At 44.5% G+C, this 22,515-nt stretch overlaps 1 protein-coding gene across 2 annotated transcripts in view; it reads right to left on the bottom strand.

Annotated features, from left to right (window-relative positions):
* SIDT1 (SID1 transmembrane family member 1) overlaps positions 1-22,515 on the bottom strand; it is a 174,664-nt gene that overhangs the window by 65,520 nt on the left and 86,629 nt on the right. For both annotated transcript variants that reach the window (XM_082247262.1, XM_082247263.1), the window contains exons 4-5: positions 21,195-21,365; positions 18,577-18,622 (exon numbers count right to left, since the gene is read on the bottom strand). In XM_082247262.1, the coding sequence (XP_082103388.1) occupies positions 18,577-18,622; positions 21,195-21,365 (217 nt within the window). The remainder of the gene's footprint in view (positions 1-18,576; positions 18,623-21,194; positions 21,366-22,515) is intronic.

Genomic DNA, 22,515 nt, shown 5'->3' with positions numbered 1-22,515 from the left:
TACTCTTTATGGATGGATTGGGGGATGTGACAGTAATAGGCAGTGACAGGTACTCTTTATGGAGGGATTGGGGGGGGGGTGACAGTAATAGGCAGTGACAGGTACTCTTTATGGAGGGATTGGGGGATGTGACAGTAATAGGCAGTGACAGGTACTCTTTATGGAGGGATTGGGGGGGGGGGGGTGTGACAGTAATAGGCAGTGACAGGTACTCTTTATGGAGGGATTGGGGGATGTGACAGTAATAGGCAGTGACAGGTACTCTTTATGGAGGGATTGGGGGGGGGATGTGACAGTAATAGGCAGTGACAGGTACTCTTCATGGAGGGATTGGGGGGGGGGGGATGTGACAGTAATAGGCAGTGACAGGTACTCTTTATGGAGGGATTGGGGGGGGGGTGACAGTAATAGGCAGTGACAGGTACTCTTTATGGAGGGATTGGGGGGGGGGGGAATGTGACAGTAATAGGCAGTGACAGGTACTCTTTATGGAGGGATTGGGGGGGGGGAATGTGACAGTAATAGGCAGTGACAGGTACTCTTTATGGATGGATTGGGGGATGTGACAGTAATAGGCAGTGACAGGTACTCTTTATGGAGGGATTGGGGGGGGGATGTGACAGTAATAGGCAGTGACAGGTACTCTTTATGGAGGGATCGGGGGGGGGGGATGTGACAGTAATAGGCAGTGACAGGTACTCTTTATGGAGGGATTGGGGGGGGGGGTGACAGTAATAGGCAGTGACAGGTACTCTTTATGGAGGGATTGGGGGGGGGGGGGAATGTGACAGTAATAGGCAGTGACAGGTACTCTTTATGGAGGGATTGGGGGATGTGACAGTAATAGGCAGTGACAGGTACTCTTTATGGAGGGATTGGGGGGGTGGGATGTGACAGTAATAGGCAGTGACAGGTACTCTTCGTGGAGCGATTGGGGGGGGGGGGGGAATGTGACAGTAATAGGCAGTGACAGATACTCTTTATGGAGGGATTGGGGGGGGGGGGGTGACAGTAATAGGCAGTGACAGGTACTCTTTATGGAGGGATTGGGGGGGTGACAGTAATAGGCAGTGACAGGTACTCTTTATGGATGGATTGGGGGATGTGACAGTAATAGGCAGTGACAGGTACTCTTTATGGAGGGAATCGGGGGGGGGGGGGGATGTGACAGTAATAGGCAGTGACAGGTACTCTTTATGGAGGGATCGGGGGGGGGATGTGACAGTAATAGGCAGTGACAGGTACTCTTTATGGAGGGATCGGGGGGGGGGGGATGTGACAGTAATAGGCAGTGACAGGTACTCTTTATGGAGGGATCGGGGGGGGGATGTGACAGTAATAGGCAGTGACAGGTACTCTTTATGGAGGGATCGGGGGGGGGATGTGACAGTAATAGGCAGTGACAGGTACTCTTTATGGAGGGATCGGGGGGGGGGATGTGACAGTAATAGGCAGTGACAGGTACTCTTTATGGAGGGATTGGGGGGGGGGATGTGACAGTAATAGGCAGTGACAGGTACTCTTTATGGAGGGATTGGGGGATGTGACAGTAATAGGCAGTGACAGGTACTCTTTATGGAGGGATTGGGGGGGGGGGAATGTGACAGTAATAGGCAGTGACAGGTACTATTTATGGAGGGATTGAGGGGGGGGGGGGGGAATGTGACAGTAATAGGCAGTGACAGGTACTCTTTATGGAGGGATTGGGGGATGTGACAGTAATAGGCAGTGACAGGTACTCTTTATGGAGGGATTGGGGGATGTGACAGTAATAGGCAGTGACAGGTACTCTTCGTGGAGGGATTGGGGGGGGGGGGGAATGTGACAGTAATAGGCAGTGACAGGTACTCTTTATGGAGGGATTGGGGGGGGGGGGGATGTGACAGTAATAGGCAGTGACAGGTACTCTTTATGGAGGGATTGGGGGATGTGACAGTAATAGGCAGTGACAGGTACTCTTCGTGGAGGGATTGGGGGGGGGGGGGGAATGTGACAGTAATAGGCAGTGACAGGTACTCTTTATGGAGGGATTGGGGGGGGGGGGATGTGACAGTAATAGGCAGTGACAGGTACTCTTTATGGAGGGATTGGGGGATGTGACAGTAATAGGCAGTGACAGGTACTCTTTATGGATGGATTGGGGGATGTGACAGTAATAGGCAGTGACAGGTACTCTTTATGGAGGGATTGGGGGGGGGGGTGTGACAGTAATAGGCAGTGACAGATACTCTTTATGGAGGGATTGGGGGGGGGGGGTGACAGTAATAGGCAGTGACAGGTACTCTTTATGGAGGGATTGGGGGATGTGACAGTAATAGGCAGTGACAGGTATTCTTTATGGAGGGATTGGGGGGGGGGGTGTGACAGTAATAGGCAGTGACAGATACTCTTTATGGAGGGATTGGGGGGGGGGTGACAGTAATAGGCAGTGACAGGTACTCTTTATGGAGGGATTGGGGGATGTGACAGTAATAGGCAGTGACAGGTACTCTTTATGGAGGGATTGGGGGGGGGGGGGGTGACAGTAATAGGCAGTGACAGGTACTCTTTATGGAGGGATTGGGGGGGGGGGAATGTGACAGTAATAGGCAGTGACAGGTACTCTTTATGGAGGGATTGGGGGATGTGACAGTAATAGGCAGTGACAGGTACTCTTTATGGAGGGATTGGGGGGGTGGGATGTGACAGTAATAGGCAGTGACAGGTTCTCTTCGTGGAGCGATTGGGGGGGGGGGGGAATGTGACAGTAATAGGCAGTGACAGGTACTCTTTATGGAGGGATTGGGGGGGGGGGGTGACAGTAATAGGCAGTGACAGGTACTCTTTATGGAGGGATTGGGGGATGTGACAGTAATAGGCAGTGACAGGTACTCTTTATGGAGGGATTGGGGGGGGGGGGGGTGTGACAGTAATAGGAGTGACAGGTACTCTTTATGGAGGGATTGGGGGGATGTGACAGTAATAGGCAGTGACAGGTACTCTTTATGGATGGATTGGGGGATGTGACAGTAATAGGCAGTGACAGGTACTCTTTATGGAGGGAATCGGGGGGGGGGGGATGTGACAGTAATAGGCAGTGACAGGTACTCTTTATGGAGGGATCGGGGGGGGGATGTGACAGTAATAGGCAGTGACAGGTACTCTTTATGGAGGGATCGGGGGGGGGGATGTGACAGTAATAGGCAGTGACAGGTACTCTTTATGGAGGGATCGGGGGGGGGGATGTGACAGTAATAGGCAGTGACAGGTACTCTTTATGGAGGGATCGGGGGGGGGATGTGACAGTAATAGGCAGTGACAGGTACTCTTTATGGAGGGATCGGGGGGGGGATGTGACAGTAATAGGCAGTGACAGGTACTCTTTATGGAGGGATCGGGGGGGGGGGGGATGAGACGGTAATAGGCAGTGACAGGTACTCTTTATGGAGAGATGGGGGGGGGATGTGACAGTAATAGGCAGTGACAGGTACACTTTATGGAGGGATCGGGGGGGGGGGGATGTGACAGTAATAGGCAGTGACAGGTACACTTTATGGAGGGATCGGGGGGGGGGGATGTGACAGTAATAGGCAGTGACAGGTACACTTTATGGAGGGATTGGGGGGGGGGGGGGGATGTGACAGTAATAGGAGTGACAGGTACTCTTTATGGAGGGATTGGGGGATGTGACAGTAATAGGCAGTGACAGGTACTCTTTATGGATGGATTGGGGGATGTGACAGTAATAGGCAGTGACAGGTACTCTTTATGGAGGGAATCGGGGGGGGGGGATGTGACAGTAATAGGCAGTGACAGGTACTCTTTATGGAGGGATCGGGGGGGGGATGTGACAGTAATAGGCAGTGACAGGTACTCTTTATGGAGGGATCGGGGGGGGGGGATGTGACAGTAATAGGCAGTGACAGGTACTCTTTATGGAGGGATCGGGGGGGGGATGTGACAGTAATAGGCAGTGACAGGTACTCTTTATGGAGGGATCGGGGGGGGGATGTGACAGTAATAGGCAGTGACAGGTACTCTTTATGGAGGGATCGGGGGGGGGATGTGACAGTAATAGGCAGTGACAGGTACTCTTTATGGAGGGATCGGGGGGGGGGGATGAGACGGTAATAGGCAGTGACAGGTACTCTTTATGGAGAGATGGGGGGGGATGTGACAGTAATAGGCAGTGACAGGTACTCTTTATGGAGGGATCGGGGGGGGATGTGACAGTAATAGGCAGTGACAGGTACTCTTTATGGAGGGATCGGGGGGGGGATGTGACAGTAATAGGCAGTGACAGGTACTCTTTATGGAGGGATCGGGGGGGGGGGGATGAGACGGTAATAGGCAGTGACAGGTACTCTTTATGGAGAGATGGGGGGGGATGTGACAGTAATAGGCAGTGACAGGTACACTTTATGGAGGGATCGGGGGGGGGGGATGTGACAGTAATAGGCAGTGACAGGTACACTTTATGGAGGGATCGGGGGGGGGGGATGTGACAGTAATAGGCAGTGACAGGTACACTTTATGGAGGGATTGGGGGGGGGGGGGGGATGTGACAGTAATAGGAGTGACAGGTACTCTTTATGGAGGGATTGGGGGATGTGACAGTAATAGGCAGTGACAGGTACTCTTTATGGATGGATTGGGGGATGTGACAGTAATAGGCAGTGACAGGTACTCTTTATGGAGGGAATCGGGGGGGGGGGGATGTGACAGTAATAGGCAGTGACAGGTACTCTTTATGGAGGGATCGGGGGGGGGATGTGACAGTAATAGGCAGTGACAGGTACTCTTTATGGAGGGATCGGGGGGGGGGGATGTGACAGTAATAGGCAGTGACAGGTACTCTTTATGGAGGGATCGGGGGGGGGATGTGACAGTAATAGGCAGTGACAGGTACTCTTTATGGAGGGATCTGGGGGGGGATGTGACAGTAATAGGCAGTGACAGGTACTCTTTATGGAGGGATCGGGGGGGGGATGTGACAGTAATAGGCAGTGACAGGTACTCTTTATGGAGGGATCGGGGGGGGGGGATGAGACGGTAATAGGCAGTGACAGGTACTCTTTATGGAGAGATGGGGGGGGATGTGACAGTAATAGGCAGTGACAGGTACACTTTATGGAGGGATCGGGGGGGGGGGGGATGTGACAGTAATAGGCAGTGACAGGTACACTTTATGGAGGGATCGGGGGGGGGGGATGTGACAGTAATAGGCAGTGACAGGTACACTTTATGGAGGGATTGGGGGGGGGGGGGGATGTGACAGTAATAGGCAGTGACAGGTACTCTTTATGGAGGGATCTGGGGGGGGGGGCTAAAAGACCCCAAACCCCTCCTCTGCACTTCAAAGCATTAAAAATGCCAAGATCTGAGTTTTTGAATACTGTGGATTTTTTTTAAAATCGGCGCAAAGTAAACCGGAAGTGACGTTGTGACGAAACCGATTCCAGCTTTGTTCGGGCCTCCGGCCAGCCGGCAGACTCGCCAGCTGGTCGCTTGGGTCTCCCGGTTGGACAGGAGACTCGGGTGGAGCAGCGAAAGGCGGCGGGGACAGGGGGGGGGGGAACATCTCCTCCCACTGCTTTTGATAATGGCTGAGCGGCTGATCAGCTGCATCGGTTGTTATTACATGAAAGATGACCATCCGCTCTAAAAAAACTATACCGGGTTGATACCTCTAGCTGCAGACATCACCCCCGGGGTGCAACCGCTTCCACAAAATGATGTACAAGTATGTTATTTCAAGTGGGGGCATTGGGGTCCCCCCAAAATCCCAACCAGACCCTTAGCTGAGCATTCAGCCCAGCAGGCCATGAAGCGAGCGTGCACCCCCCACTTTTTGAACTATACAAGGCAACATGGGAGGTTTGAGGAGGACAAGGGCCTCCTCCCCACATCCCTGGTCTGGTGGTTGTGGGGGTGTGGTGAGATATCTTATTGGAATCTGCAAGCCCCCTTGCGGCCCCCTTCCATGTGAATGAGTATGGGGTGCCAGCCAATGGTGTATTTTGGTTTTGTGCTGACCTAGGCAAGACTAAAATTGGGCGCCCCCCCTTCCGACTCCTATGTAAATTTCCCCGTCTCCTTCCTTTTTAAGGGATGTAACTCCCTCCAAAATTGAAGGACTCCAAATCCCAGCATGAACCCCTGAGATCTCACGAGAGGGGGGGGGGTAAGAGAGGGTGGGAGAGAGAGAGAGGGGGTGGGTGAGGGAGGGAGAGAGAGGGGGGGATGAGAGAGAGAGAGAGGGGGGGGGAGAGAAAGAGGGGGGTAAGAGAGGAGGGGTTGAAAGAGGGGGTGTGAGAGAGAGGGGGTGTGAGAGAGGTGAGAGAAAGGAGGTGGGAGAGGCGGCTCTAGCAACCAGTGGCCAAAAGAGTCTCAGGTGGAGGGGGGCGGCTTTTTTGCTGCCCCCCCCTACAAAGTGCCGCCCTAGGCCTGGGCCTTGTTGGCCTAGGCCAAAATACAGTACTGGTGCCAGCTACTAACAACCACACAAAACACCCCAAAAACATCAAAACACGCAAATCGCATGCTTTAATGCATTTCTATGGTGAAAAAAAGAAACGCACCAATCTGTTCGAACTCAGCTACCAAAGCAGCTCCAGAACTTTTCTGAGCTTTAGGCAACTTGGAGTGGAGATTTGAACCCGCTCTACAGAAAAGAATAGATTTTTTTCTCCCTGAGTGATTGGGACTTCGACCTTCGACTTACAAAATGCTCAGGTGTTAATTGGGCCTCAGGGGTTGATTTATAAAGAATTTGCACAGCTTTTTATCTAGTGAAAGAGCTTCTATATTTGCTCTGTGAGATAGAAGGAAAAAAGTGAATGTAAATGGTTGATTTTAAACAGAAAATGCCACATTTGGTCACTAGATGGGGCTACCAGGTATATATTAGGGATCGACCGATTATGTCGATCTTTCTATAAATCAACCCCTTTAATTTTTCTTTGCACATAATGGGGCTAGATTTGCAAAGTGGATTTTCAACCTTGGTTCAAAAAAATTCAAGAAAATTTAATTTGCACAGCCATTCATCTAGTGAAAGCGCTTCTACATTCGCTCTGTGAGAATGGGGGAAAAAAATAAAGGAGAAAATATTTTAATTTTAAACAGAAAATGCTACATTTGGTCACCAGATGGAGCCAAGTCTTATCGGAAAATCCTATAACACTTAGCTCCATCTAGTGGCCAAATTAGGTATTTTCTGTTTAAAATCAATGATTTTACATTGAAGCAGCATAGTATAAAGCCGTTTTTTTTTTTTTTATTTGCACAGAACGAATGTACATGCACTTTTAGCTATTGGCTATGCCAACTTTCTATAAATCAACCCCTTTAATTTTTCTTTCACATTTTAATATCAATGATTTTACATTGAAGCAGCATAGTATAAAGCCGATTTTTTTTTTTTTTTTTATTATTCGCACCGAACAAATGTACATGCGTTTTTACTGGGTGAATGCTTATGCCAACTTTCTATAAATCAACCCCTTTAATTTTTCCTTGCACATAATGGGGTTAGATTTGCAAAGTGGATTTTCCGCCTGTAAATTGAATTTACACAGATTTTCATCTATTAAAAGCGCTTCTACATTCGCTCTGTGAGAATGGGGGATAAAAATGAATGTAAATTATTAATTTTAAACAGAAAATGCCACATTTGGTCACTAGATGGAGCTAAGTCTTTTCAGAAATCCCTATAACACTTAGCTCCATCTAGTGGCCAAATTAGGTATTTTCTGTTTAAAATCAATGATTTTACATTAGATCAACACGGTAAAACGCCTATTTTTTTTTTTTTTATTATTATTACTATTTGCACAGAACGAATGTACATGCATTTTTACTGGGTGAATGCTCATGCCAACTTTCTATAAATCAACCCCTTTAATTTTTCTTTGCACATAATGGGGTTAGATTTGCAAAGTGGATTTTTAACCTTGGCTCAACTCATTCAAAAAATTCAAGAAAACTGAATGTGCACAAATTTTCATCTAAATAAATGTGCTCCTACATTCGCTCTGCGAGAATGGGGGATAAAAATGAAAGTAAATCTTTAATTTTAAACAGAAAATGCCACATTTGGTCACTAGATGGAGCCAAGTCTTATCGAAAATCCCTGTAACACTTAGCTCCATCTAGTGGCCAAATTAGGTATTTTCTGTTTAAAATCAGTGATTTTACATTAGAGCAGCACGGTTAAAAAGCCTATTTTTTTTTTTTTTTAAATTAGTTCATTTTTTTTGTATTCGCACAGAACGAATGTACACGCACTTTTACTTCAGTGAATGGCTATGCCAACTTTCTATAAATCAACCCCTTTAATTTTCCTTGCACATAATGAGGTTAGATTTGCAAAGCGGATTTTCAACCTTGGTTCAACAAATTCAAGAAATTTGAATATGCACAGCCATTCATCTAATGAAAGCGCTTCTACATTCGCTCTGTGAAAATGGGGGGAAAAAAATGAATGTAAATCATTGATTTTAAACCGAAAATGCCACATTTGGTCACTAGATGGAGCTAAGTCTTAGCAGAAATTCCTATAACACTTAGCTCCATCTAGTGGCCAAATTAGGTATTTTCTGTTTAAAATCAATGATTTTACATTAGAGCAGCATGGTAAAAAGCCTATTTATTTATTTATTTTTTATTCACACAGAATGAATGTACGCGCATTTTACTCAGTGAATGGCTATGCCAACTTTCTATAAATCAACCCCTTTAATTTTTCGATTTGCACAGTGGATTTTCAACCTTGGCTCAACTCATTCAAAAAATTCAAGAAAATTGAATTTGCACAGCCATTCATCCAGTGAAAGCGCTTCTACATTCGCTCTGCAAGAATGGGGGGAAAAAATAAAGGAGAAAATCTTTAATTTTAAACAGAAAATGCCACATTTTGGTCACTAGATGGAGCCAAGTCTTATCGGAAATCCCTATAACACTTAGCTCCATCTGGTGGCCAAATGAGGTATATTTTGTTTAAAATCAATGATTTTACATTACATTAGAGCAGCACGGTAAAAAGCCTATTTTTTTTTTCTCTAATTTATTTAATTTTTTTTTTATTCACACAGAACAAATGTACACGCGTTTTAACTGGGTGAATGGTTATGCCAACTTTCTATAAATCAACCCCTTTCATTTTTCTTTGCACATAATGGGGGCTAGATTTGCAAAGCAAATTTTCAACCTTGGTTCAACAAATTCAAGAAATTCAAGAAATTTGACTTGGGAAAGTGAAGACCTGTCGGCCTAAAATAAAAAAAAAAGAAGAAAAAAATCTGCCCCGGGGTGTGTTAAATAGCAATTAAAACATGCCTCAGATGATGAGAATTCAGGTCGAATGCAAAATAAAGGACAGATTACAAGAATTTTAAAGGTCACATCTGGTCCTGACCTCGGGGGCCGGAAGAACTGGAAATCGTTCCTTGATTGGCCACACGTAGAAGAGTCTTTACAGAGAAAATGATGACGTGCCCCAAGGTAGGTAAACCCGGATAATGTCTTCTATCGTGATGTGTTAAAGAGACCCTGTCACTTTTACCTGTAACATCCTCCCTTGCGTAGACACACAAAAGCCGCTGTGGCCGCCATCTTGGATGTGATGTCAGCAGCCCCAGTAGAATCAGAGCTGTCACCTAAGTAGAAACCTATATCCCCCTTTTGCCCCCCCCCCATCCGCTTCATAATTGGTTACAGTGAGGGAAAAAAGTATTTGACCCCCTGCTGATTTTTTACGTTTGCCCACTGAGAAAGAAATGATCAGTCTATAATTTTTATGGTCGGTTTATTTTACCGGTGAGAGACAGAATAACAACAAAAATATCCAGAAAAACGCAATTTAAAAAAGTTATAAATTGATTTGCATTTTAACCAGTTCTGGACTGGAAGGATTTTTCCCCTTAATGACCAGGCCATTTTTTTTTTTGCAATACGGCACTGCATTACTTTAACTGATAATAAAATTGATTTATTTTTTCCCCCACAAATAGAGCTTTTTTTTGGTGGTATTTGATCACCTGTGCGATTTTTTTTTTTTTTGCGCTATAAACAAAAAAAAAAAGAGCGACAATTCTGAAAAAAAACAAAAAAAACAATATTTTTCACTTAAAAAAAAAAAATAATATTTTTCACTTTCTGCTATATAAAGCTGGCCATACATGATACAATTTTCTTATTCAATTTCCTTTAGATTTACCTTCAACTATGTAGTGCAAGGGCCTGTCTGATTGCATACAAAATTGAAAGTGTTTAGGTTTGACCTCATATTATATGGTTTTGGTAAATCTAAAGAAAAATTGAATAAGAAAATTGTATATGGCCAGCCTAACATTCCCTAAAAAAAAAAAAAAAAAAAAAAAAAAAAAGCCAGCCTAACATTCCATAAAAAAAAAAAAAAAAAAAAAAAAGGCCAGCCTAACATTCCCTAAAAAAAAAAAAAAAAAAGGCCAGCCTAACATTCCCTAAAAAAATAAATAAATAAAAATTAAAAAATAAAATTTTTTCATCCTTTTAGGCCAATTTGTATTCTGCTACATATTTTTGGTAAAAAAGAAAAAAAAAAGAAAATCCCAACAAGCATATTTTGATTGGTTATCGCTTCTACAAACTAGGGGAAAGATTTATGTCATTTTTATTTATTTATTTTACTAATAATAGCGGCGATCAGCAATTTTTAGCGGTACTGCGACATTGCGGCGGACAGATTGGACCCTTAACTGACATTTTTGACACTTTTGGGGGGGTCCAGTGACATTACTACAGTAATAATGCTAAAAATATGCACTGTTACTGTAATAATGACACTGGCAGGGAAGGGGTTAACACCAGGGGCGATCAAAGGGTTAAGTGTGAGCCTAGGGGAGTTTTTCTAACTGTGGGGGGAGGGACTTGTGAAATGACCATAGAGACCCTGTGATCCTATATAAGAGGATCACAGGCGCTCTGTGATCATTTCAGACAGAAGAACGGTCGGCATTACATTATTAATACAGTGATCAGTGCTAAATAATGTGCACTGTTACTGTATAAATGACACTTGCAGGGAAGGGGTTAACACTGGGGGTGAGGTGTTCCCTATTGTGCTTACTAACTGTGTGGGGGGATAGGTTGGACAGAGGCAGGGAGAGATTGGTGAGATAGCTTAGCTGAATCACACGATCTTTCCCTGCCTCTCTGACAGTAGAGCCGTCTTGCATGGTTTACATTCCAGGCGGCTCTCCTGTCAGTATTGCCGAAGATTGCGGGAGGCCGGCGGCGATCGTGCCCGCTCCTCCCACGGTCTGATCACAGACGGTGCGCGTGCGCCGCTGAGACCGCATGCACATAATTACGTAGATCTACATTATTATGCGCAGCAGAGCTGCCCTGCCGCAGTAAATCTGCATGGCGCGGTCTGCAAGTGGTTAACCAATCATTTGTTTTTTTTTTTTGTACAATTCTCCTTTAACCGGTTGCCGACCGCCGCACGACTATATACTGCGGCGGTCAGCCCCGGCCAGGCAGAGTGACGTATCGGTACGTCACTCGCCTGTCACTGACTTGCGAGCCTATAGCGAGCGGGCGCGCGCCCGCCGAGGCGCGCGCCCGCCGCGGCTCGTTCACAGGCAAGTCAGTGCGTGTGACCGGCGGACTCGATGTCCGCCGGCCACACTACGATCGCTCCTGTGAAGGGAGAAAGACAGAGCAGCTTGTGTAAACAAGCTGCCTGTCAGTTCTCCCTGTGTAAAAGTAAAGATCTGACCGTTCTACTATGTAGAACGGTTGATCTTTGCTTTTACACCAATAGCAATGTCCCTACACAGTAGAAAGCACGCCCCTAGGACACACTTAACCCCTCCCTTCCCAATAAAGTTAACCCCTTCCCTGCCAGTGTCATTTTTGCAGTAACAGTGCATATGTATAGCACTGATTACTGCAGTAATGTCACTGGTAACCCCAAAAGTGTCAAAAATGTCAGTCAAGGGTCCGATCTGTCCGCCGCAATGTCGCAGTACCGAAAAAAAAATCGCAGATCGCCGCCATTACGCGTTAAAAAAAAAAACACCAAAAATGACAAAAATCTTTCTCTTTGTTAGTAAACGCGATAACTTTTGCGCAAACCAATCAAAATACGCTTTTTGCGATTTTTTTTACCAAACATAGGTAGCATAAAACAAATTGGCCGAAAAATGTTAAAAAATTTTGATTTTTACTTTTTTTTTTGGGGAATTTCATATAAAAAAATGTGAAAAATATTGTTATTTTTGCAAAATTTACGCTCTTTTTTTGTTTATAGCGCGTGATCAAAAAATCGCACAGGTGATCAAATACCACCAAAAGAAAGCTCTGTTTGTGGGAAAAAAAGGACGTCAAATTCGTTTAGGTACAGCGTCGCACGACCGCGCAATTGTCCGTTAAAGTCACGCAGTAAAAAATCGCAAAAAAACCCCTGGTCCTTTAGCAGCCAAATCCTCCGGGGCTTAAGTGGTTAAGGAGGTTGTAACGAGGTGTGTCCTATGCCTACATATTTTTGCTTATAGGTGTCCCTCATTCCCATCTCAGAAGGTTGGGAGGTATGCTTGTGATAACAATAAAGTTAATACAAAAAAAATAAATAAATATAATATAATATATAATTAAATAAATTAAAAACAGTATACATTTTTTGTATAAAATAAATAAAAATATAATAAATATAATAAAAATAATATAATAATATATATAATAAAAAAATTGTAAAGTGCCCCCCCCCCCTGCTTACACACCAATGCGAACGCATATGTTACTCCTGCACGCATAAGTAAGCGGTGTTCGCACCACACATATGAGGTATTGTCTTGAGTGTCACAGTAAGAACAGGGCTGCTGTTAGAAATCACGGGGCCCCATACAGCCTACCTTGGCAGCCCCCACCGAATATATCAAGACAATATTTTCAATAAAAATACACTAAAATCATTATTAGCAGACACAAACATAAAAGAGAACCTGCGTGAATTAGCCCTTTTTTGATTGTTTTCTACATTTAAAGAAAAAAAAAATGTATAATTATTTTTTTTAAATGTTAACAATTTTTACAATTATTTTATTTTACAATTAAAGAAAAAAAAACGTATAATTATTTTTTTTAAATGTTAACAATTTTTACAATTATTTTATTTTACAATTAAAGAAAAAAAATGTATTATTATTTTTTTTAAATGTTAACAATTTTTACAATTATTTTATTTTACAATTAAAGAAAAGGAAAATGTATTATTATTTTTTTTAAATGTTAACAATTTTTACAATTATTTTATTTTACAATTAAAGAAAAAGAAAATGTATTATTATTTTTTTTAAATGTTAACAATTTTTACAATTATTTTATTTTACAATTAAAGAAAAAAAAATGTATATTTATTTTTTTTAAATGTTAACAATTTTTACAATGATTTTATTTTACAGATAAAGGAAAAAAAATGTATAATTATTTTTTTTAAATGTTAACAATTTTTACAATTATTTTATTTTACAATTAAAGAAAAAAAATTATATTATTTTTTTTTAAATGTTAACAATTTTTACAATTATTTTTTTTTTACAATTAAAGAAAAAAATGTATATATTTTTTTTTTAAATGTTAACAATTTTTACAATTATTTTATTTTACAATTAAAGAAAAAAAATGTATATATTTTTTTTAAATGTTAACAATTTTTACAATTATTTTATTTTACAATTAAAGAAAAAATATGTATATATTTTTTTTTTTAAATGTTAACAATTTTTACAATTATATTATTTTACAGATAAAGAAAAAAAAAAAGTATAATTATTTTCTTAAATGTTAACAATTTTTACAATGATTTTATCTTACAGATAAAAAAAAATGTATAATATTTTTTTTTAAATGTTAACAATTTTTACAATTTTATTTTACAATTTTTTTGAATGGTTAATTACAATGTTTAATGATTATTTTTTTTTCCAATTTTTTCTTTACAGGACAGGGAAGCCTGCAGCACTGCGGGGGGCATACCAGTAAAAAAAGGGGAACACGGGAAAGGGGGGGGGGCAGGAATCAATTACAGCAATGATGCCCTGTGTCTGTGTCTTCCCCTGCAGCAGCTGAAAGCCGTTTTCTCCTCCTCCTGCCAGCTTTCAAAAGGGCTTCCTTCTGTAATTGCCCCTCCACCCAACCATACCAATTCCCAATGCTGTTAAGCCCCCCCTGTGTGCCCGGCCCCCTACAGAAGGACTGGTGCCCCCCCTATCAGCGGCCCTGAGTAAGAGCAATAATTCTAGTATGAGATCTCCTGTAAATCTCTAAACTGTTACCTATAAAGGCATTAAAGTGGCATCTATGGGGAATTTCCAATCACTGTAGTTTGCCGCCATTCCATGGGCATATGCAATTTTAGAGTGTGATGTTAGGTATTTGTTTACTCGGTGTAGCATCATCTTTTATATTTTACAAAAAAAAATTAGGTATTATATTTTGTTTGTGTGCAATAAAATTAATAAAAGTTAAAAAAAAAACGTTATTTTAAATACCGTCCGACATAAAAAATTACACCCACCATTTTATTCTCTAGGGCCTCCGCTTAAAAAAAATGTAATGTTTGGGAGTTCCAAGTCATTTTTTAGCAAAAAAAAAAAATGCAGGTTTTTTTTTTTTACACGTAAGAGAGAAACGACAGAATTAACCTGGAGGCCAAAGTGGTTAAAATGGAATTTTACTAAAAAAAAGTGAACAGGCCGGCTTTTCAACTCCTTCCTGCCCAGAGCCCAGGCTTTCCTATTACTGTCTGTCTGCCTGGGAGGGGTCAGGATGGGATTCCCAATCATGTGAGGACTGTGATTGGCTGTCTATGACACCTCTATCACTGTGCACAAACTATGCAAATGCTCTATTGAGGAAAACATTTTTTTTTTAAAATAAATTTTTTTTTTTTTTAAATCTTTACTAATTATTCCTAATTAAACAAGAAAATATAAAAAAATATATAAAATAATATAAAAACTATAATAATTACAATAATAATATAACAACAATTATAATATAATATAATACAAAAATAATATAGGTGGACGGCCATGTCTTGGTAGGGGCCCGGTCGGTCAGTTTAGGTGGACAGCCATGTCTTGGTAGGGGCCCGGTCGGTCAGTTTAGGTGGACGGCCATGTCTTGGTAGGGTTGCAGTTGTGCCATACTCTTTCCATTTTCCGATGATGGATTGAACAGTGCTCCATGAGATGTTCAGAGCTTATAACCTAGCCCTGCTTTACACTTCTCCACACCTTTCTCCCTGACCTGTCTGGTGTGTTCCTTGGCCTTCACGATGCTCTTTGTTCACCAAGGCTGGCCATACATTATACAATGTTCTGTACAATTTGCTTTAGGATTCACCTTCAACTATGTAGTACAAAGGCCAGCCTAACTGGATAAAATTGAAAGTGATGTTTAGTTTTGACCTCATATTATATGGTTTTTGGTAAATCTAACAGAAAATTGTACAAGAAAATTGATTATGTAAGGCCGGCCTAAGGTTCTCTAACAAATCTCTGAGGACTTCACAGAACAGCTGTATTTATACTGAGATTAAATTATATACAGATGGATTCTATTTACTAATTAGGTGACTTCTGAAGGCAATTGGTTCCACTAGATTTTAGTTAGGGGTATCAGAGTAAAGGGGGGTGAATACAAATGCACGCCACACTTTTTAGATATTTATTGGTAACAAATGTTGAAAACCATTTATCATTTTCCTTCCACTTCACAATTATGATTACTCCCTGATCAACACCATCGATACGGGCTACGAATATGGGGATAACCTCAAGATGATACACATCTTTCATTTCTTTGCAGCACCCCCCTGGACCAATCTGGGTATGCGATTATAGGATTTTAATTACTTGTGTTTTTGATTGCTTCAAATTTTATGATATTATTGTTCCTTATGGAAGGCTTGGAAGTTGGTTGCGTTGGTTTGGACTGCAAGAGTTAACATCCCTGGAACCACACCGACTGGGGAGGAGTTGTTTTAGGCCCCGCTTAGGAGTCATGGGATATTTGCTGTATAAACGAGTGGTCTAGACATGGCCTGCTGGCTCTGAAGAAGGAGGCTGAGCCTCAAAACGTGGCTCTGATGAAGGGGGCTAAGCCTTGAAACGTGGCTCTGATGAAGGGGGCTAAGCCTTGAAACGTGGCTCTGAAGAAGGGAGCTAAGCCTTGAAACGTGGCTCTGAAGAAGGGGGCTAAGCCTTGAAACGTGGCTCTGAAGAAGGGGGCTAAGCCTTGAAACGTGGCTCTGAAGAAGGGGGCTAAGCCTTGAAACGTGGCTCTGAAGAAGGGGGCTAAGCCTTGAAACTTGGCTCTGAAGAAGGGGGCTAAGCCTTGAAACGTGGCTCTGAAGAAGGGGGCTAAGCCTTGAAACGTGGCTCTGAAGAAGGGGGCTAAGCCTTGAAACTGGGCTCTGAAGAAGGGGGCTAAGCCTTGAAACGTGGCTCTGAAGGAGGGGGCTAAGCCTTGAAACGTGGCTCTGAAGAAGGGGGCTAAGCCTCAAAACGTGGCTCTGATGAAGAAGGGGGCTAAGCCTTGAAACGTGGCTCTGAAGAAGGGGGCTAAGCCTTGAAACGTGGCTCTGAAGAAGGGGGCTGAGCCTTGAAACGTGGCTCTGAAGAAGGGGGCTGAGCCTTGAAACGTGGCTCTGAAGAAGGGGGCTAAGCCTCGAAACGTGGCTCTGAAGAAGGGGTCTGAGCCTCGAAACGCGTCAGCCATCACCTATTAAGGACAGTGGGCACAGACACAGATTGTTCCTGATGTTTGGATTGGATATGCTGTTATATAGCAATTGTTTGTGAGTATACACATTTTTCATTAACCACTTCAATACCGGGCACTTTCACCCCCTTCCCTGCCCAGGCAAATATTTAGCTTTTAGCGCTGTTGCAGTTTGAATGACAATTGCGCGGTCATGCAACACTGTACCTAAACCAAATATATGTCTTTTTTTCCCCCACAAATAGAGCTTTCTTTTGGTGGTATTTGGTCATCGCAAGGTTTTTTCTTTTTTGCTACACAAATAAAAAAAAGACCGAAGGTTTGGAAAAAAAAATTTTTTTTTTGTTTATATTATAACATTTTGTAAATAAATAAGTTTTTTCCTGCACTGATGAGGCCGCACTGACAGGCACTGATGAGGAGGCACTGATGGGATGGCACTGATGGGGTGGCACTAATATGCAGCACTGATAGGCAGCACTGATGGGCACTAATATGTAGCACTGATATGCAGCATTGGTGGGCACTGATAGGCGGCACTGATGGGCACTGATAGGCAGCACTGATGAGCACTGATAGGTGGCACTGGTGAGCACTGATAGGTGGCACTAATGGGCATGGATGGTCACTGATAGGCAGCTCTGATGGGCACTGATAGCTGGCACTGATGGGCACTGAGGAGCAATAATGGGCACTGGTGGGTGGCACTGATAGATGGCAATGATGGGCACTGGTGGGCGACACTGATAGATGGCAATGATGGGCACTGGTGGGCGGCACTGATAGATGGCAATGATGGGCAGCTCTGATGAGGAGGGCACTGAAAAGGTCCCTGAGCCCTGATTGGCATCCCTGGTGGCCATAGGTGGGCATCCCTGGTGGCCATGGGTGGGCAATCCCTGGTGGCTCTAGTGGCACCCCCCCCCCCCCAAGGGTCTGCACTGGTAATCAATGCTCTGATTACCAGCACAGACCCACCCCTGTCAGGAGAGCCGCCGATCGGCTCTCCTCCCCTCGTGCCTCTCAGGCGCTAACTGAGGAAAGCCGATCAACAGCACTTCCTATTTACTATGTGATCAGCTGTGATTGGACACAGCTGGTCACATGGTAAAGAGCCTACATCAGTAGGCTCTCTACCGGGATCAGAGATGCGGTGAGTCAGAGAGACACACCGCACCACCGATCGCCGATCTGCGCGCCCCCCCCCCCCCCTCATTCTATCCTGCTCGACGTCATATGACGGCCAGTCAGGATAGTACAACCACTTCCTTTGTGTCGGTCTATCACATAAAACCCCAATAAAATACATTTACGTTTATGGTTGTAACATGACAGAATGTGGAACATTTTAAGGGGTATGAATACTTTTTCAAGGCACTGTATAACTGATATATTATTTCGGATTTGCTCGATTGACATCAATTAAAAGTTACAGTATGGATACTTTTTCAAGGCGCTGTATATATCCAAATATGATGTATAAAATGTTTGGATTATAAACACTAAAATATTTGATGCGCAGAAGAGATGGAAATTAAAAAAAAAAATTGCTCTGCGACTTGATGGGGTTCAGGGAGAAAAGCACAGAGGGACTGAAGGGGTTAAAGATCCGTCCACAGACTGCGATGGGTCCCGGCCGTCCACAGATCTCTATTTGCTCTCCCAATGACGATATTTTATTGCGATTCGTGCTTTTCCTGGGCGGCTCTGCCTGAATCATTATTTACATGTAAGGAATCCGCCCGCCACTCTCCACCATTTATTTTATCCACCCAGAAGGCAAACATCTGATAAGAGGGCAGCACACAGCGAGGGCCATCTTACCTGAGGCTGGGACGGCGAGGCGCTGAAATTCATAGAAACTCCAGTCCTGCGAGAGAGCCAAGAAAGAGAGATGTGATCAGCTGATAGACAACACAAACTGGCCATACACACTGCAATATGATGGCACCATCTATTCAAGGGGACCTGTCCTCATATACAGTATAAGTGCAACACTTCCAGATATTCATAACTGCTTACAGGGATTACAATACTCTCTGCGTTCACAGCACCATATTTGTTCAGGCATCATCCAGGGTTACCATCTACCACCAATGATGGGGCACTATTCCTCCCACTGACACCAATGATGGGGCACTATTCCCCCACTGACACTAATGATGGGGCACTATTCCTCCCACTGACACCAATGATGAGGCACTATTCCCCCACTGACACCAATGATGGGACACTATTCCTCCCACTGACACCAATGATGGGGCACTATTCCTCCCACTGACACCAATGATGGGGCACTATTCCTCCCACTGACACCAATGATGGGACACTATTCCTCCCACTGACACCAATGATGGGGCACTATTCCTCCCACTGACACCAATGATGGGACACTATTCCTCCCACTGATACCAATGATGGGACACTATTCCTTCCACTGACACCAATGATGATGCACTATTCCTCCCACTGATACCAATGATGGGCACTATTCCTCCCACTGACACCAATGATGGGGCACTATTCCTCCCACTGACACCAATGATGGGGCACTATTCCTCCCACTGACACCAATGATGGGGCACTATTCCTCCCACTATTACCAATGATGGGACACTATTCCTCCCACTGATACCAATGATGGGACACTATTCCTCCTACTGACACCAACGATGAGGCATTATTCCTCCCACATATACTCCCTCTAAACAAAATATCACTGTATGTTTTCTAATAGATTAATGCCTGCATCATCAGCTCCATCCAGTGGCCAAAATCTGTTATATTTTCTTATTAAGGTATTTTAGATACCATCTACCACCAATGATGGGGCACTATTCCTCTCATTGACACCAATGATGGGACACTATTCCTCCCACTGATACCAATGATGGGACACTATTCCTTCCACTGACACCAATTATGATGCACTATTCCTCCCACTGATACCAATGATGGGCACTATTCCTCCCACTGACACCAATGATGGGGCACTATTCCTCCCACTGACACCAATGATGGGGCACTATTCCTCCCACTGACACCAATGATGGGGCACTATTCCTCCCACTGACACCAATGATGGGGCATTATTCCTCCTACTGATACCAATGATGGGGCACTATTCCTCCCACTGACACCAATGATGGGGCACTATTCCTCCCACTGACACCAATGATGGGGCACTATTCCTCCCACTATTACCAATGATGGGACACTATTCCTCCCACTGATACCAATGATGGGACACTATTCCTCCTACTGACACCAACGATGAGGCATTATTCCTCCCACATATACTCCCTCTAAACAAAATATCACTGTATGTTTTCTAATAGATTAATGCCTGCATCATCAGCTCCATCCAGTGGCCAAAATCTGTTATATTTTCTTATTAAGGTATTTTAGATACCATCTACCACCAATGATGGGGCACTATTCCTCTCATTGACACCAATGATGGGACACTATTCCTCCCACTGATACCAATGATGGGACACTATTCCTTCCACTGACACCAATGATGATGCACTATTCCTCCCACTGATACCAATGATGGGCACTATTCCTCCCACTGACACCAATGATGGGGCACTATTCCTCCCACTGACACCAATGATGGGGCACTATTCCTCCCACTGACACCAATGATGGGGCACTATTCCTCCCACTGACACCAATGATGGGGCACTATTCCTCCCACTGACACCAATGATGGGGCATTATTCCTCCTACTGATACCAATGATGGGGCACTATTCCTCCCACTGACACCAATGATGGGGCACTATTCCTCCCACTGACACCAATGATGGGGCACTATTCCTCCCACTATTACCAATGATGGGACACTATTCCTCCCACTGATACCAATGATGGGACACTATTCCTCCTACTGACACCAACGATGAGGCATTATTCCTCCCACATATACTCCCTCTAAACAAAATATCACTGTATGTTTTCTAATAGATTAATGCCTGCATCATCAGCTCCATCCAGTGGCCAAAATCTGTTATATTTTCTTATTAAGGTATTTTAGAAACCTCTAATGAATTTTTGGCCATTAGTAGAAGCTGATAATACAGGAATTAATCTATTAAATACATACGGTGACATTTTGCTCAGCTTGCACAGGTGTGATTTGTGTAACGAATGCAACGGTCACAATCTACTTCCTGGACTGAGACACCAGGACAGGAAATGAGAGGGTTCGGTTGTCACCTGGACAGGACACAGAGAGCAATAAAAAAATGTAAATATATTATAACCTCCTCCTCCTGCCGCCCCTCCCCCTCCATGTACAAAACTATACAAAAAAGTTTTAAGTGGAGTTGGCCTTTAACAAATCTTTAGTTTTCATCTGATTGGCTAGCGGTATCATTCTATAAGGTGGCCATTCACACTGATTAGCACCGGATTGTAGTGCAATCTGCTACTTACAGGAGCTCAAAGTTGAGCAGCCGGGTGACGATGAGCTCATACTGCACACTGGAGGGCGCCATAGAGGCAATGTCAATGTACATCAGCTGTTCGGAGGGCGGACCCTGGCCCTCAGGGTCAATGGGGCACAGCGTGCGGCTGACGTCCTGGTAGGTGTACGTCATCTGATAACTAGAAAGAAAGAGAGCAAATGTCACAGATACATGCAAGTGAAACTGGGGATGTCATGTACAAGAGATAATGGGGGGGGGGGGGGTGATGACATAAGGCTCAGAGATAAAGGCGGCTGAAGTTATATGCAAATCCTAGCTTCTCATGTAAATGTAAATTCCAAGTGTTGATCCCGCCCACTCCTGTGCCTTCCTAGAGGTCCTGTATAGTAATGGGTGGGTTTACTGACGAAGAAACATTTTCAGTGTTCCAGAGTAAGTTGGGTTGAACAGACCATTGATGCAGGGACAGGGAGCTGGGGGAGGAGGCTACAGGGGGACAGGGATATGAGGTAGAAGGCTGCATAGGGGACAGGGATCTGGGGGAGGAGGCTACAGGGGGACAGGGAGCTGGGGGAGGAGGCTACAGGGGGACAGGGAGCTGGGGGAGGAGGCTACAGGGGGACAGGGAGCTGGGGGAGGAGGCTACAGGGGGAACAGGGAGCTGGGGGAGGAGGCTACAGGGGGACAGGGAGCTGGGGGAGGAGGCTACAGGGGGAACAGGGAGCTGGGGGAGGAGGCTACAGGGGGAACAGGGAGCTGGGGGCTGAGGCTACAGGGGGGACAAGAATCTGGGGGAGGAGGAGGCTGCATGGAGGACAGGAATCTATGGGAGGAGACTGCAGAGGAGACAAGGATCTGGGGAAGAAGGCTACAGGGGGGACAGGTATCTGGGGGAGGAGGTTGCATAAGGGACAGGGATCTGTGGGCTGGGGCTACAGGGGGGACAGAGATCTGGGGGAGGAGGCTGCATATGGGACAGGAATCTGTGGGCTGGGGCTACAGGGGGGACAGAGATCTGGGGGAGGAGGCTGCATATGGGACAGGGATCTGGGGGAGGAGGCTACAGGGGGAAGAGGGATCTGGGGTAGGAGGCTGCATAGGGGACAGGGATCTGTGGGCTGAGGCTACAGGGGGGACAGGGATCTGGGGGAGGAGGCTACAGGGGTAACAGGGATCTTGGGTAGGAGAATGCAGGAGGGACAGGGATCTTGGTGATGAGGCCGCAGAGAAAACAGGGATCTGGGGGAGGGGGACAGGGACCTGGGGGAGGAGGCTGCAGGGGGACAGGGATCTGGGGGAGGAGGCTTCAGGGGGAACAGGGATCTTGG

This window comes from Pelophylax lessonae (assembly GCF_965119305.1).
Source record: "Pelophylax lessonae genome assembly, chromosome: 2".
NCBI classification, from domain to species: domain Eukaryota; kingdom Metazoa; phylum Chordata; class Amphibia; order Anura; family Ranidae; genus Pelophylax; species Pelophylax lessonae.
Note: the sequence above shows the minus strand (reverse complement) of the source record. Positions and strands in the feature narration are given on the sequence as shown.